Genomic DNA, 26,342 nt, shown 5'->3' on the forward strand with positions numbered 1-26,342 from the left:
AGAGTTTTCGGAAGACATCACAGCTGTTTGTGAACTTTGGACCTGTGAACCAAGGGAAGGCTCTCTCAAAGGTTTCCATTTCCAGATGGCTCTCCGGCAGCATCATGCACTGTCATCGGTTGGCCAACCAACCGTTGCCCGGCCGTCTGAGAGCCCATTCGAACAGAGCAATCGCAGCTACTATGGCGTTCTTGTCTGGTGTGCCCCTGCTGGACATCTGGGCTGCTACGTGGAGGTCGATGCACACCTTCACGAGATTCTACTGCGTCGACCGGGATTCCAGGGAGGAGGCCGGAGTCGGCCAAGCAGTGCTGCGTAACCTGTTCGCCTGAAGGTGGGCCTGGTGAGGAGGTAAGAGTTGCTTAATGTTGAGTTTTATGTAATGCTTAATGTTGAGCCTTTTGCCACCTTCCGTGGTTGTGCATGTGTGTACTGCTATGTATTCTTATATTCATGAGCATGTGAATCCATGCCAGACCCCATGCTCGAGAAGGAACAAGTTACTTACCTGTAACTGTTGTTCTCCAGCATGGGTCTGGCATGGATTCACATGCGAACCCTCCCTCCTTCCCCTGTGCGGCTCTTCACTTGGTCATACTGCCACTTTACGTGCTACCAAATCTGAGGATGGCTGCCGGGGAAGGGGCTTAGAGAGAGGGAAGTCATTGGCTGGGGGCAGTATGACCCAGAGAACAGTGATTGGTTACTACTAAGAAAGACAGATCAGAAACGAAACTGATACTGATTTTTTCTTTACCGTGGATTCCCAGCCTGACGACGGGGAATATTCATGAGCATGTGAATCCATGCCAGACCCATGCTGGAGAACAGTTACAGGTAAGTAACTTGTTCCTTCCCGCTCAATCTCAAGAAGTCACAGCTGCAGCCTACACAGACTGACATTCCTGGGCCTCATCTGGGACACGTGCTCCGAGAAGGTCTTCCCGACGGAGGACACAATCTCGGCCATCAGGAGGGCCACCACCCACTTCCTCAGCAGAGAGGTGACCTTGGCATGGTGGTACCAACATCGCCTGGGTCTACTTGCAGCGGTCCTATTATCGTGCCGCACACAAGACTAAGGATGAGGAGGATTCAGCTGCACTTCGCGGCCTGATGGAACCAGGAGCAGGGCTCTCAATCCGAGATGATCAATGTCCCTCCATTTCTCCACCCGACTTAACATGGTGTTCCAGGGACTGCAACTTGCGGACGGGCAAGCCTTTTTCGGCTGCCCTGCCCGCAGGCCACCCTCACCACATACTCCTCGTTCGAAGGCTGGTGAGCCGCCCTGGATGGCCTCTTGGTCCAAAGCACCTGGACTCGACAGAAGCAGAAATACCACTTCAAATGGTTAAAGCTGAACGCCATTTGGCTAGCGCTCAGAGCATTCCTACCGCTTCTCAGGGGCCAGGTTGTCCTCATCCAGACAGACAATTCGACCAGCATTTACTATTGTCAACAAGCAGGGAGCCACCCGGTCCCCTCCTCTGTGCAGACTGGCGATCAGCATGTGGGAGTGGGCCCTGGAGAACAACATTTACCTCACGGCAGTCCACCTCCCGGGGGAATACATCCTGGAAGCGGACAGGCTCAGCAGGCCCGGAGCGGACAATTACGAGTAGCAGCTAAACAACCTTGTTATTCAGGAGATTTTCAACAGTTGGGGTCACCCCCACGTGGATCTCTTTGCCACCTGGCACAACAAGAAATGTCCCCAGTTCGTATCTTGGCAAGGTCATGGTCCTGCCTCTATGGGTGATGAATTTCACCTCCAGTGGACTGGCATGAAAGCCTACGCCTTTCCGCCCACTCCCCTCATCCACAGGGTAATTTGCAAAATCAAGGAGTCTCGCAGACGACTCATTATTTTGATAGCTCCATGGTGGCCGGCCACGCCATGGTTTTCTGAGCTACTCAGCCTCTTGGAGGTGCCCCTGATTCACCTTCCGACGGGCCCAGCACATCTTCTGACACAGCCATGGGGGCAAAGTCATCCACCCTGCCCCAGGGAAACTAGCCTTCATAGCATTGTACCTGAGCAGGTAATGCTTCGGCACCCTGGCCTCTCTCAGTCTGGAGATCATACAGGAGCAAAGCCACCAGGGCCCAATACAAAAGCAAATGGACCAGATTCTGCCACTGGGCAGACTCCAAGGGTATCGACCCCTTGGCTTGCACTTTGGACAATGTGCTCTCCTTTTCGGCGCACCTCGCTCGTTTAGGTGTGCAGGTGGAAACCTGCCGCACATACCTGGCAGCCATTGGGGATTACAGGAACTCAGAGCAGGGCATTGTTTTCCCACCCGCCCGTCAAGAGACCCCATCCTGTGTGGGACCTTAACATAGTCTTGGCCGCCCTGGCGCACAAACCATTCGAGCCAATGGCGTCCGTGGACATCAGGCTGGTCACCATCAACATTACTAGTCGGCCTTACCTCGTCTCGTAGAGTCAGCGAGATCGAGGCGCTGGTTGCCTTGGAACCATATCCCACCTTTCACAAGGACAAGGTAGTCCTGCAGACACACCCGGCGTTTCTGCCCAAGGTTCCGTCTGCGTTCCACTTGGATGAGGAAATAGTCCTTCTGACATTTTTTCCCGATCCCAAGGACGAAGCACAGAGACTGCTGCACTGCCTGGATGTCAGGCATGCCCTGAAATTCTACTTGGACAGGACCAGGGGCTTCCGCAAATCAGATGCCCTGTTTGTCACTTTCGGAGGCTCAAGACCAGGCCTCTAAGGCTTCCATATCCCGCTGGATGGTCTCTGCCATCAAAGAGGCGTACAAGGGCCAGCACAATCCGCTTCCAGCCAACATGCATACTCACGCAGTCGGGGCGAAGGCAACGGCCATCGCATTTCAGCGCCATGTCCCTTGGCAAGTCATAAGCAGGGCGGCCACTTGGGCCTCTCCCTCGGCTTTCTGTAAGCATTACTGTTTGGACGCTGACTCTAGATCAGATGCGGCCTTCGGACAGGCGGTTCTCAGGAACCGATTTGCTTAAGGAGGGCCTCCTCTCTACCCTGGGGCTTCATTCAGTTGTAATCGCCCATACAGTATGGAGGAAAGGGAACGGGACGTAAGAGTAATTAGAAGTTACTCACCGTAGTGACTGACAAACTCTTAGTCCATAGTCCCCTTTCCTCCATACGTCCTACCAACCTCCCCCCTAATAATACTGGTGTCATTAGGCAATGTTAAATCTATTGTCGACGCGTCAATGGGGACTGAGGTGTGGCGCCCGAGGGCGCAGTCAGGGCAGCGCAGTCAGGGCACTGCATGCACCCTGTGCCGCACCCCTGCCTGTCTCTAAATTTAAAGGGGAAAGAAGCTTTTTTTCGGCTTAAAAAGGTTCCGTCTCCCGTTCCTTGGAAGGGACGCCCATACAGTATGGAGGAAAGGGAACTATGGACTAAGAGTAAGTTAGTCACTACGGTGAGTAATATATAATTTCTCCCTTGTCTTCACCCCCTTAATTGCACTGGTAAAACGGCAGAATCGCTGTAAGTCCTATTTGCTGTATCACAAATTGTTAAATGTAATTTACCGGCTTACTGTTCCTGTGCAGACCTTTGTCTCGGAATTTCAAGGGCTCTGAGCGACTTTTCCCCATGTTCCCACCCGCCTGGAGCGCTTTGAAACACTTGCCTGTGTATAGGCACTTTATTTATAAACCATACCATACCATTCCATACCTCTGTGATTCCAGGTAGCCTCTGAGAAGTGGCTGAAGATCCACACAGATACATGGTCTCTGGAGCGGGGGCTTGTGCTACTAAGAATGATGGCTTGCACGCAGAGGCACTTTCTTTTTTACTCCCCCTCTTGGGCCCTGGCTGACACCTGTTCCCTGACTGTCACCCTCTGGCTTGCCCTGGCGCTTGCCCTCTGGTTTGCCTTGCTGCCGATGCACGTGCCTGGCCCCTTGGAGGGGTAGCCCTTGCCCGGGTGTGCGCCTGGCCCCTTGGAGGGGTGGCCCTTGCCCAGGCGCGCGCCTGGCCCCTTGGAGGGGTGGCCCTTGCCCGGGCGCGCGCCTGGCCCCTTGGAGGGGTAGCCCTTTCCCGGGCGCGCGCCTGGCCCCTTGGAGGGGTAGCCCTTTCCCGGGCGCGCGCCTGGCCCCTTGGAGGGGTAGCCCTTTCCTGGGCGCGCGCCTGGCCCCTAGGAGGGGTAGCCTTTGTCCGGGTGCGTGCCTGGCCCCTTGGAGGGGTAGCTCTTGCCAGGGCGCGCACCTCGCCCCTTGGAGGCCTTATTCAGTTTTTCAAAAATCCTAACATAACCCAACAAGCAAACTCCACATGCTTTGCCATACTCTGTGATGTGGGTTGTGATGCTTGGGAGACTGTTAATCCAGGCCGAACTGGATACCATTCACACAAAGTAACCTTTGCCCTAGTTGGGCTCTCTCCAGAGACCCCAATTAGCTTAAATGGCTATACCTCAAAGGGGTGGTGGGAACACAAGTAACCAAAAAACCAAATTGCTGGGCCAAATGGCTTAAAAACATCTTGATAGTGTAAGGGTGCAGACGAAGGCAACTGACCAGGAGGTGTCATAGTGGTTGGAAATACTTTTATTGAATTAAACAACCTAGCTATCCCTAACTCTAGGAGGCTTTTCCCTGCCTCAAACTAAAAACTAAAGGATCTGCCAGAATGTCCGTAAAATGGAAAAAGCCACTGTCCGGACTAACAATCCTACATCTGTCCCTTGCACTACAACTAAAGAGTCTTAATCAAAAGTAACCTTTTTTTCACCAGGATGCCTCCTTCTGGTGTCTTAAAAGAAAGTCTCTTCAGTCGCTACCAGGGGGAATGTCTTCCTTCGCCTGGTCTTGATTTACGCTCTGTTCCAAAAGTGGCCAGGAGGAATGGCTCCCTTCCCTTGGCTCCTCCGATAATGTTCAAGCTGGTTCCAGGGGAAATTACTCCCTTCCCCTGTGTATTAGTTTCAGGAAAGCTCCAGTTGAGGTCAGTGCCTTCCCATGTCTTCCTCGTTAACCTTTACAACAGTCCCAGGTTCTCCTTGGCCTGTCGGTGATCTTTTCTTTACCACTGTTTGGAGGTTTCCTCCCTTCGATATTCACCTTGTACTTGTTTGGATCCAAGGCCCTGTTTGCTCACCCTTTCTTATCCAGGCCCACTTGGTTCACTCCCCTGCCAAGCACTGCCACAAGGAAGAGGCTTTGTATCGTTATTCCCATGCAATTTTGCTCTTTTGCATCTCCAAGCCCCTACTAGTTCCTGTGACGTACCTCCTACCTTGGCTCTGGGGACTCTTGGCCAGTCCTTCCTGGGTGCTTGCATCTCCTTGCCAGGCTGCGCGGACATCTTGCCTCTGCTGCTCTCGCTCCGCGTACCTTCTTTCCGGTTTCTTCACTGACTGTATAGACTCCTTTACTGGCCCGTGCGGTACACCTCCTAGAGGTCGCGCCGCTGTCTTCCAGGCCCCAGCCACGTCCTTGACCATTTCCACAACACTGTGCAAAGGACTTCTGTCGTCAGCCTCTTGCCTTTGGGAGCTGACTGCTCTCGGCTTCCCCGTCACATCCTCTGTGCCCCCTTCACAGGCTGGACTGTCATTTGTGCTGGTATGCGGCTCTGTCAGTTTCTAATTATTTCTCAGACACACACCCTCGCCCCATCCCCCCTCCATTCATTTTTTCAAGTAAGATAACCCGTGTTTACGTATTCACTTGGAAGTAGTTTTGTTTGTAGTTGTCCTCGTTATATGGGTTGGATAGTGAAGAGAAATATAGGTAGTGTTGCTGCATGTTTATTTCCTTCTAATTCCACACACCCGACCAGGACCCAGTATGAGCAAGTGGACCAGGTTTTGCCACTGGGGGCACACTATGGATATCAACCAGCTTGCATGTACATTGGACAACGTGCTCTCCTTCTCTGCGCACCTCGCACACTCTGGCGTACAGGTAGACACTTGCTACACTTATTGGCAGCCATTGGGGCCTACAGAAACTCAGAGGAAGAGGTGGTCTCCTCTTCCAACCTGGTTGTCAAACATTTAACGGGACTCGCCAGACTTTACCCGCCCTTCAAGAGGCCACACCCCATGTGGGACCTCAACATAGTTTTGGGTGCACTGGCGCACAAACCATTTGAGCCGATGGCGTCCGCGTACATCAGGCTGGTCACCATTAAGACTGCCATGCTTGGCGGCAACACCTCGGCTCGCAGAGTAAGCGAAATCCAGGCATTGGTCGCCTCAGTGCCCTACACTACTTTTCACAAGGACAAGGTAGTCCTGCGGACACACCCAGCATTCCTACTTAAGGTGTCTTCTGCATTTCATCTGAATGAAGAAATAGTGATGCCGATGTTTTTTGCTGAGTCGAAAGACGAGGCACAGAGAGTTCTGCACTGCCTCGATGTCTGGCGTGCCCGGAAATTCTACTTGGACAGGACCAGGGGCTTCCGCAAGACGGACGCTCTGTCTCTCACCTTTGGCGGATCAAGACCAGGGTATCGGGCCTCCAAGGCCTCCATAGCCCGTTGGATGGTCGCAGCCATCAAAGAAGCTTACGAGGGACATCATAAGCCACTGCCGGCCAACATGCATGCCCACGCAGTCAGAGCCAAGGCAACGGCCATCGCATTCCAGCGGCATGTCCCCTGGTAAGTCATAAGCAGGGCGGGCACCTGGGCCACACCTTCGGCTTTCTGCACACATTACTGTTTGAACACCGGCTCTAGATCAGATACGGCTTTCGGACAGGCGGTTCTTAGAAACCGGTTTGCTTAAGGAGGGTCTCCTCTCCACCCTGGGGCTACATTCAGTTGTAATAGCCCATGTAGTATGGAGGAAAGGGGACGGGACGTAAGGGTAATTATAAGTTACTCACCGTAGTGACGAACGTACTTAGTCCCCTTTCCTCCATACGTCCCACCATCCCCCGCCCCCTAATAAAACTGGTGTCATTAGGCAAGGTTAATCCATTGTCGACGCATCTATGGGGACTGAGTTGTGGCGTTGGAGGGTGGGGTCAGGGCAGCCCATGCTCCCAGGGCCGCACCCCCACGCGCCTCTAAATTTAAAACGGAAGAATGTTTTTTCTGTTGAAAAAGGTTCTGTCTCCCGTCCCTTGGAAGGGTCGCCCATACAGGATGGAGGAAAGGGGACTTGTTAGTCACTACAGTGAGTAACCTATAATATTTCAATCCTTCATAAAATATATTGCTTTTGTTTCTTTTTTTAATAATTATGTGGTTCTTGATTACTTGGGACTGTCCAACTCGATGAGCGATGCATCGGAGAGCAATGGAACGTTACTCCCCTCAGGTCAACCAAGAATTTGCAGGTTTGCAGAAGAACCTGGAACATACAAAGATGGTCGTGAAGAAAAGGGACAAGATCTGTCAAATAGTGTTTCCGATGTCTGGTTATCGTCTGCACAGCCTATCTTTTTAACGCTTATGGGAGTGTCGCCTTCAAAGCCAGTTAGTCTCCATAACTCCTCTCTGTCTGCATGATCTTTTATTTCTGGCGTTTCAACAAATTATACTACTTGTGTATGTTAGTGTAGTATTGGAGAAAACATTTCTGAATCGACAGAATTTTAATATGCGTAAACAGGAAATTCAATTCATGTAAATTGGTAAATGGTGTATAATCTGGAGAAATTTAACATTCTTTCCTTTTCCTCATTTTTTTGCAGGCAACACAGCACTTACTTATGCCTGTGCAGGAGGGTACGTAGATGTCGTAAAGGTTCTATTGCAAGCTGGTGCCAGCATCGAAGACCACAATGAAAATGGCCATACACCACTTATGGAGGCAGGGAGTGCTGGACATGTGGAAGTGGCCCGCGTGCTCCTGGATAGTGGGGCTGGAATCAACACACATTCAAATGAGTTCAAGGAGAGCGCACTTACCTTGGCTTGTTATAAAGGTAAACTAACATACTGTGCTTTGGTCTTCCGTGGTACACGTTTCATTTGCCACTGACGGTATGAAGTTAATATAAATCGACTGGTTTCCTTTTGAAATAGCACTGTGTCTTGTGGGTATACAAGTCATTATTTCCCTATTCTTGGTGTCTTTCATAGATGCACTTACTGGGCAGAGAAGGCTAGAAATCTATGTTGATGCTTTCAATCTGCTTCTCAGTATGTTTTAATAATGTTGGTCTCCCTTACTGTTGCGTTGTCTCTCTACTACATATAGGTGATCTACCACTATGCGGTTGTACTTTTCAAGGCATCATTGGAATGCCCAACCACCTGTACTTGCTCCTGTAGGTTCTTGTCAAAGCTGTACTTGCTATCCAAATAAATACAGTTCTAAAATGAACTTGGTTTCTCGTACTGCTCTTCAACTTGTCTGCTTCAGTTAGGCAGTTTGAACTAGATGTCAAAATGAAAGGAAAATGGAGAGGGTGAGGAGGAAGGATCTAACAAGGCACAAATTAGCTATCCCTCTAGAACACTAACCAATAGAGTAGGGAACGTACCCGATGTAGTTCAGAAAGGACCAGGGCCTTTAGTTTAACATCGCAGTCCATATAGTGATAAGCATACTGAGGGAGAAACCATCACTATACACTCTATGGCTAAGTATGCCTGGGCTAGGGAGGGGGATCTTTGAGACTGGAGCTAGTGGGGACAACCGTATGGCCCGTTGACAAGTCAATAAAAACCCTTTTAATAGGCTTAGAGCTGGAGTGATTTTTGAGCCATCTGTCACTCATGTGAAATACTGTTGGTTCCGGATTCGAAGAACTTGGCTCGGTAATGATAAAGTAAGTACGAACCTTTCTCCGCAGGTCATTTTACAGGATCTGATACCCTGGTAATTGCACACGAACCAATGATGACCAAAAAGAAGAACCAGTCTTGCCAGGATGGTGTCCCTCCATTCAGGAGCAGAAACAACTGACAAGGTACCATGAAGTGATAGTATCCCTGCAAAGTCGATCCAGACTGCATGCAGGGCAACATGGAGCAGTCCCAAGAGAGGGAATAACAGTGGCAGCATCCCAAGATGGCCTAGAAAGAAAGCAGAGATAGGGCAGAAGTGTTCAACCACATTATTGGACGACGTAGGCTTCCTACCGTGAGGCTCTTGGACCAGGTGGGCCAAACAGCCCTGAAACAACTGCACAAGACACCAAACCCTTCCATTGAAGAAGACCATGACCATGAGCAGCCCAGGAAGTCTAGCAGGCAAAATATGAACTGGCGCGGAGGACCCAGAGTCCAGCCAGAATGGCCAAACTTGTTCCGACGATTTAGTAGACCATTGTCTTGGCACATTTTCCTGCAGTTCAGTTAAGAACTATCAGAATTGAGGAATACACAAAGAATCCCCTAGTTTTACATATTGAGCCTTGGGGTGGCCTAAACTAGCCCTCCATTCACACACGAAGCAGACAGAAACAGAAAGGTTTTGGTGACGAGAAGATCGGTCTGGCTGTAAAAAAATAATACACCAAGCACTGGTTCACACATGTGCTATGTGTATTAGGCTATTTGAGGCAGGGGACCAGTCCAAACCTCTATAGGTTGTGTTGGGCTGTGCTGGGCTTGACTCTAAGTGAGCTAGTGTGCACAACAGCACAGGTATGCCTCGTGGTTCCCACAGACAGAAGGGGATGGCTCAAAACAAAGTGGTTGAGCATCAGACTTGAGTGCATTAGTACCCCAATGGCTATAACTTGGGGTACTAATGTAAATTCAGTTAAAGCAAAAACATAGCCACCAGCACCTTTTGTAGGATCACTGTAGCACCCAAATGAAGTGCTTTTTAAGCACCCATGTCCAAGGAGCCATATGGGCTACGACAGGATCGCATAGGAAAGAGTTGCAGTGGCAAGGAGACTTCAGTAGAAGTCGCTCTGACCACAAAAATAAAGGAAGAGATAATTTGAAACTGAAACGGCATTGAGTTCTCGAGTCCCCTAAAATGAGTGGCGAACCCCCAAAAATGTCATTTGGCCCTACCTCTGGTCAGTCCTGCAATTTCACATGCACTTTCTCATGATTAAAAAAGATACAAACCTGCACCACTAATCAAATAAATTGCCATTCAAAATCAAACGTGATAGTCAACAAAGGTTTTGGTTCCAAAATATTTGGTATACCAGCATCAGCATCTAAGTCAGAAATTGTTGTGCACACGTTTTGGCTCTAGATAGGAACATAGCCACAACCACAGCATGCAGAGAGATGATTATTCCTAGTGGGAATAAATGGAAGCATTCATTAAAAGGGTTTTCAAGGCAGCACGTGAGGCGGCAATTCCAAAAGAAGGGACACTTGCATCCATTACTATGATGAAACAGAAATTGTAAGCAGACCAGCACCCTTACATACTCATACGTCCGTCCCCTTTGCTCCCCCCTTTTTTACGGGTCCCCCAATATAGGAATGGTACTGTAACCTTTGACAGCGAAAAATTGAGCTTCCCTTTTAAATTTAGTAAAGCGCGCGTGGGGGTGTGGCCCCATTCAGCGTTGACAATTTTTTTAGCCCTTCGCTTGCTCCCCGTTCTTCCCTTGGGGCAAAAAAACTGGTTTTCAGGGATTTACAAAATACCCACCATGATGGTTCAGCTCTCAAGGTGGGATGCAGTGAATTTCACTGCTTGGTTGCGATGTAGGGGAAGCTTGAGCCTCTGACTTTAGATTGTCTGACTTTAAGCTAGAGGAGGCAGTGGATGCTAACGGGTCCTAGTTGGTCTGGACAAGTGGGTTCTGGATATTTTCTGGGAAAGGTATGGGGGATAGAGTTGGAGAGGCACTTGTGGGTAATGGACAAGGTTTTAAAGATGATACGTTTGTGGATGGGTAGCCAGTGTGCTACCTGCTGCAGAAATCTGTAAATTTTTTACGAATGTTCAGGACTGCTCAGAGCATATTATTTTGTATGATTTGCATCTTTTCGAGGTTTTTGGACGAGGTACCAGTGAAGTGGATGTTACAATAGTCTAGCCTGACAGCTACGACTCCATGTGTGATAGTTAGGCAGCCATCTGTGGATAAAAAGGTTCTGCAGGCATTTAACAGTTTAATGGCGGAGGAGGTGATGGCGTTCACTTGTCGGGTCAGTGAGAGTGGCGTTGAGGTAGACGCCTAGCGTCTTCACTGAAGAGGAGACGGGGACCAGGATGTTGTCGATAAGGAATGCCGAATATTGGCCATTACTTTTTTTTTAGCATGGTACGGGGCGCTTCCAGCAGGATCTGTCTTGTCCCCATTTAGGCAGAGGCGGTTTCACGCCATCCAGGCCTGAATGGTGGAGTATGCACCATTGAGGGTGTATGTCTTCATCATAGTTACCTGTGAAAGGGAGGAGAATTTAATTGCATCATCATAGTTGGTGTAGGCTATGCCAATGGAGTCAAAAATGTAAGAGGGGTCTGTTGAAAATGTTAAAGTATATGCGATATATATGATCCTTGACGTACCCCACATGGGATTGTTCGTGGAAATCAGGCGTTCTCTGCAAAACAATCTCTAGAAAGGAGACAATCCAAGTTGTGGCATCCTAGAAGAAATTGGCTGAGGTAATTATGTGGTGGCACAGGATTTTATGGTTGACCAAGTCAAAGGCTGCTGATAAATCAAGGAGGAGGAGGGCTGGATTTCCCTGATCTTGTCTAAGTCCCGCAGGGCTGACTCAGTACTGTGGCCTGGGCCGAAACCAGATTGGTGCATTCCCAGTATATGGTTTGTTTCTAGACCGTGCTGTAAATAGATAGCTCCGTCTAAGATTTTTAATCTTAGACGGAGCTATACTGAAGGGTACTGTGGTGATGGGCCTATAGTTGTTGGGAGCCGCAGGGCCTAACAAGGTTTTTTATTTTTAGTAGAGGAAGTATCCACGCTTCCTTGAGAGAGGAGGGCACTATTGTTAGGGAGAATTATCAAAAAGGTGTTAATTTCCTCCACCTTGGAGACCCCCAGCAACTTTGCTGGATTTTGAGGACTTCATTTTTTTAACCTGGAGAGAGTGAGACCCTTTTTCCCACTCATGTATTTTAATGTGATTCTTATACACTGCGTTTACAACTCTTGTCACAAAGCACCTTCAGTGCAGTGACACTGGGAAGTCTTGCAGATTTCCCAAGGTTTAAATACCTTCTCTGGGATCAACTACTGTTTTCCATAGCAGGAAAGTGAAATTTACTTAGCATTGTAACTTTCTAGACCCAGCACACACTATCTTACAATAGGGTGCTGGAGGGGTTATTTAGTATCCCCTTTGTCTAGCTTCTTATGTAACCTGTTTTATGTTACCCTTTCCTCACTGAATGGCTGGTGGTAGTTTTTTTCATTATGAACTAATGCGGTTTGCATTTACCACGAACGGTAAAGCAACCGCAGGAGCCATCTTTTTCAAAATTGCGAGGAGCCATCTTTGATAAAATGGCCCTCTGTCTTTTTCCGCCATGTCTTTGTGGAAAGCCCTTCTAGGGAGTTTCTCTGCGCACCAAACCAGGTTTGGTCTCTTTGTTTCGCCTTTGGCAGGGTTTCTGAGAGAAACCTGCCTCTGGCTCCAAAGTGTCTGGGGTAGCAGGAAGTGAGGGAGGTGCCCGAAACTCCCTGTGCTTTGTCTTCTTGGAGACCCAAATGCACTCTGGTGATTGGCTGGCTGACAGTCCGTCAAGGACAGCCATCCTGCTGGGTGAGTGACAGCTAGGCTGGAATGAATGGGAGAGAACTGAATAAAAGGTGAGTCTTTTGGCTTGGAAGGCAGAGTCGACCACCGGTCGAAGGAAACAAAAAAGAGCTTGAAGAGGATGCCTGCTGCAACTCCCGGACCGTTGGTTTGCCCGGTGAAGCCCTGCTGCAGTGCCAACTTGCCAAGTTCGTATCGACAGAGAAGCCCCTGCAAGGAAGACTTCTCCCTTTTGAGTTAGTGGGACCAATCAACTCCAAGTAAGCCACCTGGACATCCATCTAGGAGCTGGTTGATTTTCCTCAGAGTTGCTGTATGAAACCGAATAGCCAGGGAGAGTAACACCAGATTGTGTGCGTTGCTTTTAAGCTGGACTAAAGCTTTTGGAAGATCCTCCGGACTCCTGCGAAGCAGGACTGACCAAGCCTGACCCCCCTCAGCCGAGTGTTGGACCCCAGAAGCAAGGAAAGTCCACCTTGACAGCCAGGAACCGCGCTTGTTGCTATTTGCGGTAGCTGCGAAAAGCTGAAACGCGAAACAGCCACTGAAAGTGAAGTTGCTGGTTGGCAGTTTTGCCAGTGCAGTTCTGGTGTCCCCCGACGTTCTCGCTCTTGTCCCCACGACTGAAGCCCAGTAACAGAAGTCATCAGCTGCATCTTTTCTTCTTTACCAAGGTACTGTGAAACAAGTGTAAGAGAATTTACCTCTTACTGTGGAAGTGCTTGTAACTTCTGCAACTCAAAAGTCTAATCCGCTTGTGGCCCTACATTTGATTCTTCTTTTTATCAAAGACTCCTAAGAACTTGTGCTTTTCCATTTACTTACCCGAAGTGCTGCATCCTATGCAAAGACTTTTGCCCATTGACTTTGGCCTAGCCTATTGAATTGAATGACTCTTCTATTGCATTCTAAAAGTATTTGTCGTGCTTAAGAATATTGATGATCTCTTGTGTTCTAATAACCTTTGCCTTTTACCAACTTTTAAGAGTGTTCTGAATGCCAACAGTAAGATATTAATGTCCCCAGCACCCTTGTTATTGAAGTCACCTGTGGGTGTAGGTTGTGTCTGTGGGCCATCCCAAAATATTCTTGTCTGATTCAGAAACTCGGAGTGTACAGTATAGAAGTGTATTTGTTTGTTACTAGTATATTGCTCCCTTCTAAAGAAGGCAGTATAACTGACTGATAAATTAATAATTTATTATGCACGAAACCATGTGTAAGAGGTTATTTGAATGCCTGTAACTGTGAATCTTTGTGTAACTCCACTACAGCTCACATTTCCCCTTTTGAGATAAGCCTGGCTGCTCAACAAGCTATCGAAACGGTGTTGCACACACTTATACCAAAGGTTGGGTTGCCTATACCTGTAGTCATAGTTGTTTGTAGTGTTCATAGAGGGTACTGCATTCAAACTTTGCCTAACAACTATTCCTGCGAATAAGGAGTCATTGATAATGGGGCAAGGACTTCAGCACAATCCTCGATTGTAGTGGCATGACAGACATCCACTTTGCATGGAGTGAGTCCTCCCATGTACTCATTTTTTATATTTGATAGCCAGCTTCAGCTGCTTCTGAATTTATTTTTCGGCAGAGGGCACTGTGCGTCGATGCAGTCGACTCAAAAGTCCCTTAAGGGCCTTCATCTCGAGGAAGATGTCATCGAAGGCATCTATAGCACACACAGGACACGTTGTCTTCAGTTCTGTTTCTCCGCATAGGCTTTCTCTTCGAGAAACTACGGCGTTCTTCCTTTGTTCTTTGTGTTAAAATGTCTTCTTCCTCAACACCTACTACGCCGAAGACCGGGTCCAAGAAGTGTCGATTGTGATTCTAAGATTTCGTTAACCGACCCACAACAAGTTTGTCTGTGGTGTCTCGGGGTGGAGCATAAGACCTCTGCCTGCTCCAAGTGCCAGTCAATAACCGGAAAGCCTCTGAAGCAGTGAAAGGGGAAATTGGGGGTAGGTAAGAATGACTCTCCTCGAAGGAAGACGGTTTAAAAGATCAAGGTCGGGGATTGGCTCCCACCACTCATCGTAGTCCAGGAAATTGAAAAAGAGGCACCACAGGTCGCCTTCTTCGATTTCAGATACCTCCCCTGAGAGGGTATATTATCCCACGAAAAGCTCCACACCTGATGAATGGGGAGCAGTTTGATCAGAAATGCTTAAAATATTTCAAACACAAAAACCATCGGCAAGTCATGCTCCTACCACGCCTTCCTAAGAAGCCGGTAAGGAAAGGGCTCGAGCCAAATCCTGTGCACCCTCGAGCCAGGAACGATGGCCAGATCCTCATCGAGAGCCGTTGAGGCCTCGACGCAATGACAAGTCATCGAAGGATCCTTCGAGCCGTAGTATCAAACATAGGTTGAGGCCATCGATGCCAGCTGTGCCCTTGACGCAGCTGAACCGGCTACGCCAACTGCGTCCTCTAACCCAATGGTGCCATTGAAGCCAAAAAAGATTTAGACTCCCCAAGTGTCTAGTTCACAATTTATTAAGCCTTCGATGCCTATCCCAGACAAGACCTATATTCTATTGCCAAGGAAAGATTATTTTAAATATCTCACCTCAATTTATGAGGAAAATTAGCGATCAGACAATGATACAGTTTTTGGTCTTCAATTTGGTACACCAAAAGTGCCTGAGAGCTTTATTTTGGAAGAGTTGAGATTGAAAGATCTTTGATAATTTACCTGCGGCCAATGGGTAGACACCTCACCAGAGCTGGGTTTGGTAGACCTGAAACCAATGAGCATGCAGATGCTTCATTTAGACAGCTAATTTTGAGGGGCTTGTGTCCTCCGACTTATTCCACATCTATGACAGGTAATGACCCTAGCTGTGCTGCTTCGGAAAATTTTCGGCAGAGGGCGTACTGCATAGATGACGTAGATACGTTGTTCCTCGAGGGCCTCCATCGAGGGTCTGCCTCACCGGATGTTATATATAGGACGCACGGCACCCGTAGCCTCAGTTCTGGTTTGTTCCGCAAGCATGTTTGCTTCGGAATCTCGGCGTGCTCGATTCTTCTCTTCGATAGCAATGTCTTCTTCATCGACTACCCCGAAGTCAGGCTTTAAAAAATGTCGGGTCTGTGGTTCAAAAATGTCCATCACAGACCCGCACAACATCTGCCTCTGGTGCCTCAGCGAAAGCCACGCCACCGACGACTGCGATGTCCCTGCCGTCTAAGGCCTTGCGGGAACGTAAGAAAAAATTAAAAGTAGGTAGGGTGTCTAAGCTCTATAAATCGAAGTCTGCTAGGCTTTCGAACAATGACTCGAGGGGTGACTCTCCGCGTCAGCGAAAATCCAGGGGGGTCTCGGAGTGGTTCCCGCCATTCCTCTGCCTCTTCGAGGCATTCTAGGAAGCTGCGTCACCAGTTGCCTTCCTCGTCGGAGGACTCCGACAGACGGTTGACTTGTCCCACCAAGTCTTCGTCGCGGGCTGAATGGCATGCATTGTGCCAGCAGATGATGCCGATTTTCGAATCGCAAGGCACAGTTCCGGCCGCGCCTTCAAAAGCAGCCGGTGGGGAACTGGCACGCCGTCGGGCTCGGTGTCATGATCTCTGCTTCCAAAAGGTCAGGGTTTTCCCAACTCCCTTGGAAGCAGATCCATAACCCAGGTTCCGAGTGCCAACCAGTCCCAATTGGGACCTTTTGGACCCAGTCCTGGCGCCAGTGGCACCAGGCTCATAAATATGCCCAGTCCCAGCGCTGGAAGCGCCGGGCTCATAATGCTTGGGTGGACTTACCTGCAGCAGACCATGCTGCTTACTTGCCTGCCAGTTGAGCCTCTGATCCTCTTCTGTTTGGAACTACTTTTCCTGTTGGGTGGGGCAGGAGCCACTCCCTAGATTCAGAACACTGGAACTCTTCTGGAAAGCAGGAACTCTTTTCTTACCTAGGCGTGGCTGTGGAAGGAGACACCTAAGCACTACAGGAGGCTATTTAAACCACACCCGATGGATGAATCTTGCTTTGCGTTATTCTGCATCCTCTGCAGCAGAACGCTCATCATGTCTTCTGCATCTGATCCTGGGCCTAAGGAAAAAGGCTTACCATCCTGAATCCAGTCTTCAGCAACACCTATAAAGACAAGAAAGAACAGGTTAGCATTACGGTCTTCAGTGACAGCTCTTCACTTACCTGGCCCATCGGCTGTCACCAACGCCTCGCGCTGCATTCCGGCATCTGAAAGACAAAGGCTTACCTACTCTTCGTGCGCTCCGGAGGCCTTCGGCGCTGCATCCCGCATCTTAAAGACAAAACAAGGTGCGTTTAAAGACATTGGGGAACTTTAATACTCACGTGCCATTACTCCTTTCCACATCTAACCCAGTGGGTATTCCGGCACCCTGCAGCCGCTCCGAACTTGTACCTGCAAAATAAAAAGACAGTTAGAGCGCATCGTGAAGCAGGCAACAAGCGCTTACTTACGTGCTTCCAGGCGCTTCTATTCATCACACAGGCTCCATCTTCAACTCACTTCAGCCCGTCATCCGCCATCGCCGGAACCCTGCAAAACAAGAAACATCATTACTAAAGACTTTAAAGACATTAGAATTACTCGAAACTTACCGTTCGTGCAGTAAACGACGGACAGCAGTCCTCTGAAGTCAAGAGGCCTGCTCCCCTTATCCAGTGAAGAAACTGGTTACAGCACACTGCCCCGAGGCAGATGGAGAGCACAGCGTTCACTTACCTAAGGTGAGAGCGTTAACCTTTGGGGTTCTACAGGAGAAGAGAAAGGGAAGAAGAGAGAGACATTCAATAACCCAGTTCCTTAATCCCATATTTTCTATCTGCAGACATCTTACCCTTCGAGTCAGACATACAGTGCACAGAGGTCCAGCCCAAAGAGCCAGCCGTGTGTTACACATCACCTTTGAAGATACGATATACGCCCAGTCAAGACCGGCGCCTCTAGGGGAATCAGGTGAGCGTTACACTCGGGTGGTCGGCGCGTTCATCGGGAGCCGTCGAGGTCCTGCTCGGACATGGGAGATCGCCATAGCCGTGCCAGATCCAGGTTCTGGTCCTCGACGCCATCGAGACTGTCGGAACCTGTGAAGCCTTCGAGGAAGGCGTCGATGCCATTGGCGCCGTGTCCGTCGAGGGACGCACTCAGGGCTCCGTCCTCGAAGTTGTCTACGCCGATGACACCTCGTTTGACGTCGACACCGATTCCCTCGACGCCGTTTGTGGAGGATTTCCCAGAGGTGCCCCGGAGGGCTGTGGAAACTCTGAGGAAGGCTCTCAGTAAGTCTGAGGGGCCTGTTTTTGAGCCCTACTCTTTTCCTCCTCCCAGATTGGATTTGTTCCAACCTTTGGATTATATTTTGGAGGTGGAGGAAGGGTCTGATGAGAGGTGGTTGTGCCTCCTGATGTCCCTGATGAACTTTTGTCTGGGTACGGCCGGATGGAGGAACTCAGTCAGTCCTTGCATGACGCCAGTGGTCTTGACACATCTCCGGAAGTGGAGTTTGGCAGGCCTGATCCTGGGACGCATGCCGAATCCTCCTATAGGCATCTCATTTCAATGGTGACTGAATACTTTGGGTGGTCTTCTCCACCTGTTGATTTTGATCCGGATGATCTGACTGATATCCTGGACCAAGGTCCACCCACTGAACCGGTGTTGCCATTTCACATGGCTTTGGAAAGAAGGGTGGCGGCGGCTTGGACTGCTCCGGAGAGTCTCCCGGCAGTGAATACGTCGCTTCCGAAAAAAATACCGCCCAGCCAGTAGTGACCCCTGCTACTTGTCGACGCACCCTGCTCCAGAGAGTTTGGTGGTGCAGGCGGCTACGCCCCCCGCGAAGCATGCTGCGTACCTTACCATCCCTCCTGATGGAGACGATAAGCGCTTTGATGGTTGGGCGAAGAAGGTATTTTCATCTGGGGGTATGGTTTTGAAGGCTGCCAACTCAGTTTGTGCCTTGGTGAGATTCACTCACACTCTGGAATTGTGCATCTTTGGCGGCTGAGCATATTCCCGAAGGGGAAGAACGGGATAGTTTTCAAGCCTTCGTGCAAGACGGCAAGGATGCCATATGTGAATCCGTTCAGTCGGGTATGGACAGGGCAGACTGTGTTAGCTGGTACATGGCTGTGAGCACCGTGATACGCAGGTTTGCGTGGTTGCGGAAGTCGGGGTTTGCTCCTGATATGCAATCCCGGCTTCTCAACATGCCCTTTGATCATGTCCATCTGTTTGGCAGCAATGCTGACGAGAGCCTTGAGAGGTTGCAGACCTCCAAAGCTGCATTTAAGGAGCGTGGCAGTACGTCAACCTCAGCCTTTTCGTCCTAGGGGACGCCAATGGAGGGGAGGTTCCTTTCGGTACTACTCTACCTTTGGTAGATCAAGAGGAGCTGCTAGTCAAAGGGGCCACCGTAGGAGTACCAGAGGGGGAAAGCAAAGTACTTGAGGTGCCAAAGCCGCTCCAGCAGTTCTTTGCCCTCAGGCACCGCCGCAGCCGCGTCAGCTCAGTCATGAGGCCATGTCACATGGTTCGCCGGTTGGGGGCAGACTTGCGCAGCATCTTGGAGAATGGCGAGCCATTACTTCAGATGTGTGGGTTCTGGAGATCATAGCCCACGGCTACTGTTTTCCTTTCCGGCAGAGGCCTCACGACAATCAACCGGGGAAGCTCTCTTTGAAGCGTCCAGATCCGCTCCTTGCGCAGGAAAGCCTATCCGTGCTGGAGAAAGACACCATAGAACTGGTGCCTGTAGCGGGGGAAGAACAAGGGCTGGTATTCCCGTTATTTTTTTATCCCGAAAAAAGACTGGTGATTGAGACCCATCACGGACTTGCGTTGGTTGAACAAGCTCCTCAGGAAGGACAAGTTCAAGATGGTAACTCTTTCTCAAGTCCTCCAGGCCCTTCAACTTCAGGATTGGTTGGTGTCTCTGGACCTCAAGGATGCTTACTTTCATGTTCCGATTCATCCAAAGCACAGGAAGTACCTGAGGTTCGCGACTTTCATTTTCAGTTTCGGGTCCTGCCGTTCGGATTGACCACCGCCTGAGGGTTTTCACCAAGCTCATGGTGGTGGTGGCAGCGCATCTCAGGAAAGGGGGATTCACGTCTACCCCTACCTGGACGATTGGTTGATCAGGGGGAGCTCTCCCGAGCAAGTCCTGGATCATCTGTCCGTCACCTGCCACTCCCTTCACAGGCTGGGCTTCTCCCTCAATTTAAAGAAATCCCATTTGACACCAACGCAGCTGCTCCAGTACATCGGAGCAGTGCTCGACACGTCCCTGGGGCAGTGTTACCCTCCCCAGGTGAGGGCTCATCACATTCTGCAGATGGTGGACAAGTTTCAACGTGCCCAGAGTCTCCCGGCGTTCGAATTCTTGAGGTTGCTCGGCCTCATGGCATCCTGCATTTTCCTGGTGCCAAAGGCCAGGCTGCAGATGAGATCTCTGCAGTGGGCTCTCATCTGATCTTGTATGGTGGGCCGACAAAGGCAATCTGATGAAGGGAGCATCATTTTGGCAGACATGGCTGGAGGGGACGATCGTGATGGACTCAACCCTCACTGGTTGGGGAGCTCATGCCAGCGAGTTGACAGCCAGCGGACGTTGGTGTCCGTCAGAGTCCAGACTTCACATCAATCTGTTAGAGCTGAGGGCTGTCAGGCTAGCCCGGAAGGCTTTTCTGCCGTTTGTGCTTCGGAAGAATGTCCTGATTATGACGGACAATACAGTGGCCATGCAGTACCTCAACAAAAAGGGGAGGGGCAGGGTCACTCCCGTTGTGCAGGGAGGCGATGCAGCTCTGGTTCTGGGCCATCGAGCAGGAAATTTCGATCTCGGCACTTCACCTGGCCGGGGACGAAAACGCGGCGGCGGATGCTCTGAGCAGGCAGAGCACAGTCTCTCACGAGTGGGAGCTGGCTCAGGAAGTTCTTTTGGAGATCTTCGCCCTTTGGGGAAACCCACAAGTGGATCTCTTCAACACCAGTGTCAACCGGAAGTGCGAAATATTCTGCTCGCGTGAATTTCCTCCAAGAGGAGCCTTAGGGGATGAGTTCGTAGTGGAGTGGCCCTTCCCACTGCTGTAGCGTTTCCTCCAGTCCCCAGCATTCCGCAAGTGTTGTGGAGGTTACGGAGGTTCGGTTCCCGAATGATCCTCATTGCTGCGGCATGGGCCAGGAGAGCATGGTACCTTCTAGACATGTCCATCTGCACTCCATGCTGTCTTCCCTACCGAGACGATCTGCTCTCACGGGAGGGGGGTCGGGTTCTCCATCCAGAGGTCAAGTCTCTCAGCCTTCATGCTTGGTATCTGAAAGGTTGAGGTATAAGGATTGGGACCTCCCCGATGACGTGATGGAGGTATTGCTTTCGGCGAGAAGGCCCGCAACGAAATCCCTGTACCGTTGGAGAAAGTTCTGTGACTGGTGCAGGGTACAGAATGTGGATCCTTTCCAATGTTACATTCCTTTGGTTTTGTCTTTTTTGCTTTCTTTAGCCCACAAGGGCCTGCAAGTGGGTACCATTAAGGGTTACCTGGCGGAGCTGTCCATGTTTAAGCGGTTGTCTAAGGAATGTTCTTATTTTAAGATCCCTTTTGATTTCTCAGTTTCTAAAAGGGCCAACTAATGTGTTTACACCGTTGCCTTTCCAGGTGCCAGGATGGGATTTGAATTTGGTTTTAAAGTTCCTAATGGGAGCTCCGTTTGAGCCTTTACATTCTTGTCCGTTGCGACTGTTGTCCTTTAAAACTGTATATTTAGTTGTGGTTATTTCCGCCCACAGGGTGAGTGAGTTGCAGGCACTTTCCTCCAAGCTACCCTTTACTGTGTTCCCTAAGGACAGGGTTGTCCTGCGGGTGCGGCCTTATTTGCTTCCGAAGGTTGTGTTGGAATTCCATTAGAGCCAGAAGGTAATTCTTCCGCCGTTTTATCCTCCTCCACATCCTGGTAAGGAAGAGAAGAGGCTCCATTGTTTGGTTCCTAGGAGAGCTTTGAGTTTCTATCTCTCGCGGATGTCCTGGGTCAGAGTGGACGATCAGCTCTTTGTTGGTTATGCTGGAAGGCGCTTGGGTCAGGCTGTTTGCAAACAGACCTTGTCTAGATGGTATATTTTGACGATCTGAGTGTTACCGTTCGGCGGGAAAGGACCCTCCAGTGGGCTTACGGGCTTACTCTACTAGGGGTGTGGCTGCCTCCACTGCTCTGCAGAGGGGTGTTCCGATTCGCAACATTTGCAAAGCAGCCACATGGGCCTATTTCCATACTTTTGTGAGACACTATTCCTTGGACTCCATCCAGGGGCAGGATTTGCCCTTTGGTAAGGCAGTCCTCTATTCAACCATTTGATTGGGCATTCTAAAATTATGAAATTGTAAATTCTTTTCCCACCTCCATACGTTGGTACTTCTTGGGGAGTCTGTCATATATGTGGAATACGTCAGAGGACACAATCCCCTCGAAAAACAAGTTACTTAACGTTCTTTCGATGGGATGTTCCTGCAACGTATTCCACATTGCACCCTCCCAGCCTGCCCCTCTACAGAATTTCTTATGCAATTGCAGCTTACGTTTCCGCAAGGCTTTCTGCAGTCATACTGGCAGGAGATTGGTGCCACACGTTCTGGGTAAAAAACTACAACTGAGGCTACGGGCGCTGTGCGTCCTATATATAACATCCGGTGACGTCGACCCTCGACGGAGGCCCTCGAGGAACAACGTATCGACATCACCGACGCAGGGTGCCATCTGCCGAAAATTTTCCGAAGCAGCACAGCTGTGGTCATTACCTGTCATAGATGTGGAATATGTCGGAGGAACATCCCATTGAAAGAACGTTACCAGATAAGGTAAGTAACTTGTTCTTCTCAACATGCCTTTTGATGAGTCTCACCTTTTTGGCAACAAGGCTGATTAAAGCCTTGAAGTTGCAGACCTCAAAGGCGGCAGCCAAATCCTTAGGTGCCGCTATTAGGCAGTCTCAGCCTTTTCGTCCCAATTGGACAGCCTTGGAGGGGTAGATCATTTAGCTATTAATCCTCAGTTGGAAGAGCGAGAGGAATGGCTGGGTCAAATATGCCAAAAGAAGATTCCCTTTTGGTGGATGAGGGAGAGGTGCAAAGCCCACTCGAGCAGGGGCATCCCTACCAAGAGCTACTGCATCAGCCGCCTCAAAACCTCTGGGGTCTTGAGTCACAAAACACCAGTGTGAGTCAGACTGTCTGAGCATCTGAAAGAATGACAAGACATTACTTTGGATGCTTGGGCATTGGAAACAATAGCTCAGTTACTGCCTTCCTGTCATGCAAAGACCTGCGAACCATCCACCGGGGAGCCACTCTTTGAGGATTCCAGATCTATTACTTGCGCAGGAAATGTTAACCCTGCTAGAGAAAGGCGCTATAGAACCTGTGCCTGTAGCAGAGATGAACATGGGGTGGTACTCTCAATATTTCCTAATGCCCAGGAAGGACGGAGGACTGAGACCCATCTTGGACTTGAGATACTTGAACAAGTGCTTCAGGAAGGACATATTCAAAATGGTCACACTTTCTCAACTCCTTCAGGCCTTCCAACTCCAGGATTGGATGGTGTCATTTGACCTTCTGGATGCTTATTTTCATGTGCCAATCCCCAGCTCAAGCATAGAAAATATCTCAGGTTCGCCGTTGGCGGTTCTCATTATCAGTTTCGAGTTCTGCCATTTGGGCTATCTCCAACCGAGGGTTGCTCTGTCTCATGGCATCCTGCATTTTTCTGGTGCCAGAGGCTCGCCTGAGAATGAGATCCCTTCAATGGGCCATCAGGACACAATGGTCCCAGTTCTCCAGAAACATGTCGTAACTACTTCAGGTCCAAGCAGGGTCGCACAGTATCTCCTGTGGTGGACCTGCGAGGACAACATTCTGAAGGGAGAGCCTCTTTGGTAACCATGGTCGGAAATAACAGTAGTGACGGACGCCTCATTCACGGGGTGGTGAGCCCACACCAACGATCTGACAATCCGCGCCCGTTGGTCTCCATCAGAGTCCAAATTACATTTTAATCTTTTGGAGCCGGGGCAGTCAGGCTTTTGCTGAAGGCTTTTCTGCCCTCTGTGCAGGGACAGAATGTCCTGAGAATGACTGTCAACACAGTGGCCATGTAATACCTCAACAAGAGAGGTGGTGTAGGGTCACCACCACTGTGCAGAGAGGCAATGCAGCTATGGTATTGGGCAATTCACAAAGGAATCTCCATCGGCAGTTCACCTAGCCGGAGAGGAGAACACGGCACCAGAAGCCCTGAGTATGCAGAGAAGTCTCCCACAAGTGGGAACCAGCCCAGGAAGTCCTTCAAGAGATCTTCACCCTTTGGGGAACCCCTCCAGTGGATCTGTTCGCAACCAGTGTCAACCGGAAGTGTGAACTGTACTGCTCCAGGGAATTTCCTCCAAGAGGAGCTCTAAGGGACGCATTCATAGTGCACTGGGAGTTTCATCTCCTGTATGCCTTTCCCCCAGTCTCTGTCATTCATCACGTGATCAGGAGGTTCAGAAAGTTTGGGAAACACATGATCCTAATTGCTTCTGATTGTGCGAGGACAACTTGGTACCCGGACCTTCTGGACATGTCCATCTGCCCTCCAATACGTCTTACACTAAGAGAGGACCTTTTTTCGTGAGAGGAGGGTTGTGTTCTTCATCCAGAGGTCAAGACACTCAGCCTTCACGCATGGTTTTGGAAAGGCTTGGATCCAAGGATGTAATTGAGATTTTGCTTTCAGCCATAAGTCCAGCAACAAAGTCCTTGTGCCATTGCCTTTGGAACAAATTAATTCTGCAGCTGAAGGCAGACATGAATGTAGACCCTTTTCTATGCAAAAAAAGGGAAATTTTATCTTTTCTATTATCCTTAGCCAGTCTGGGGCTCCAGGTTGGAACTATTAAAGGAATAGTGCACTCAAAAATATTGACCCGAGCGATCGGGCATGTGGTTTTAAGCAAACTGTGATCGATCGTAAAAACCTTTCCTATGCACCTTACCTTTAGTTTTCCTCACTTTTACACATGCAAAATCAGGCAGCGGGGCGCAGCCATCTTGTGCTAATCGGATCTGTTGCTGCATCGCTCTAAGTTAAACTGCCCTTGCGGCACTAAATCATATGCCCAGCCCCTGAAGCTGACATCACTATTCCTATCGATATTCTGCACTTATTTTCATGACGTTAGTGGGCAGCGTTGCTAAACACGCCCAGCCATCACCTATGTCTTGACGTTAGATGACGCAGAACCCAGAATATCAATACACACCTCCTCTCACAGCACAGCGGGATAGAAAATCGGAATAGGAAAGGAAACACCAATACTGTGTAATTTATAATGTGCTTTTATTTCACAATAAACGCTCCGAGATCATCCGCCAACTTCAACTTTTCTCGTTGTTTTCGAAAATCAAATCTTTATCATGAGCCACACTGTGTTCCTTTCGGTAGAAGAGGCGCATTGGACGCACCTTGAATCGCAAGGCTTCAGCATCTTTTTGCTAGATCACCGTAAACTGTCAGGTTGCTCCTTGTCGCTGGTACTGCCAAAGGGCATATCGGTCCCGGGTGATCCTCCCAAAAAAGAGCAATTGTGATCCAGCCATTTAGGTTTATCTGCCAGTGCCTGTTGAAGCCGTCACCGGGTATCTGGAAACGATGACATTCGCAGAAAGGCAGGATTTAGCTGTGTAGAAAACATAACAAAAATATATTTCAGTAGCCGTTCCTTATTCAAATGGATCCATTTACCCTTTAATTCTGGAGCGATTGAAACCTAATAATGAACACAAACCAGATACAATGGAAACGCAGAGAAAACATTGTGGAAAGTTGGAGTCTACGATGTGCTTGAGAGGTTAGTGCTGTCGAGTATGTTTAGCTCGCAGTGGGATGCGGAAGCAGACAGAAGAATTAGAACACCACATAGACCGCATTATAATGGAATATTAGCAATGAACTTGCCGTTGGTGGAACCTGGGGGAACCCATACGTGGACTCCATGCATTTCGGTGCTGGACTGCCCATGTGCCCGGGACAAAGACAAATGCATACTGGTTGTGTTTGCATGTTGTCACTATATGCCCCAACTAATCTGCCCCAACTTCAGTAAAACGTACATTTTATTTGGTATTTCCATTCTCTTGGTGTAACGCAGAGTGTCCGCTCAGATCAACGGTTTTCATGAAATGAAATTACATATTCCTTTATCCAGTTTTAAAATGGTGAACCTTCTCATTTTTGCGGGTATTACACACCTCCCGTCCTTCAATCCATAAATGCATAGCGAATCCTCCCTTCCTTCCAAGGACGAACAACAATTGTGCCTTATTCTAAGTTTCCTTTTGGTGAAGTGAAGCCACATATCAAAAACATACTGTACATGATGCCTCGGTGTGAGCAGCCCACAAGCAACATCAAATGCAGTGAGTGACCTTCACTCCATGGTAGCGATTAACCCGGCTGTCCAACGTGGCATTCAAACTATGTTTGAAGAATAAACAAATTGTTTGCTGGCATCGACTGATGCCGCGCTATTGTGAATACTTTTTTACTCATCTATATTGATAGTGAATAAGTTATTTTAAGGTAACGGTTCCAGTTCGAGTCCTCCCCATTGTCACGTTTGCGTGCGCCCCTTTCGTGGAGGAATGTGCTCTGCGGATAACGTAAAACACTGACGA

The 26,342-nt window shown here is 49.3% G+C and overlaps 1 protein-coding gene across 17 annotated transcripts in view; it reads left to right on the forward strand.

Moving 5' to 3' along the window:
- Positions 1-26,342, forward strand: part of ANKRD17 (ankyrin repeat domain 17) — a 2,430,147-nt gene that overhangs the window by 335,718 nt on the left and 2,068,087 nt on the right. For all 17 annotated transcript variants that reach the window (XM_069630806.1, XM_069630790.1, XM_069630801.1 and 14 more), the window contains exon 6: positions 7,676-7,909. In XM_069630806.1, coding sequence (XP_069486907.1) covers positions 7,676-7,909 — 234 coding nt within the window. The remainder of the gene's footprint in view (positions 1-7,675; positions 7,910-26,342) is intronic.

The sequence above is a fragment of the Ambystoma mexicanum genome, chromosome 6q (assembly GCF_040938575.1).
Source record: "Ambystoma mexicanum isolate Mex_15411 chromosome 6q, UKY_AmexF1_1, whole genome shotgun sequence".
NCBI classification, from domain to species: Eukaryota; Metazoa; Chordata; class Amphibia; order Caudata; family Ambystomatidae; genus Ambystoma; species Ambystoma mexicanum.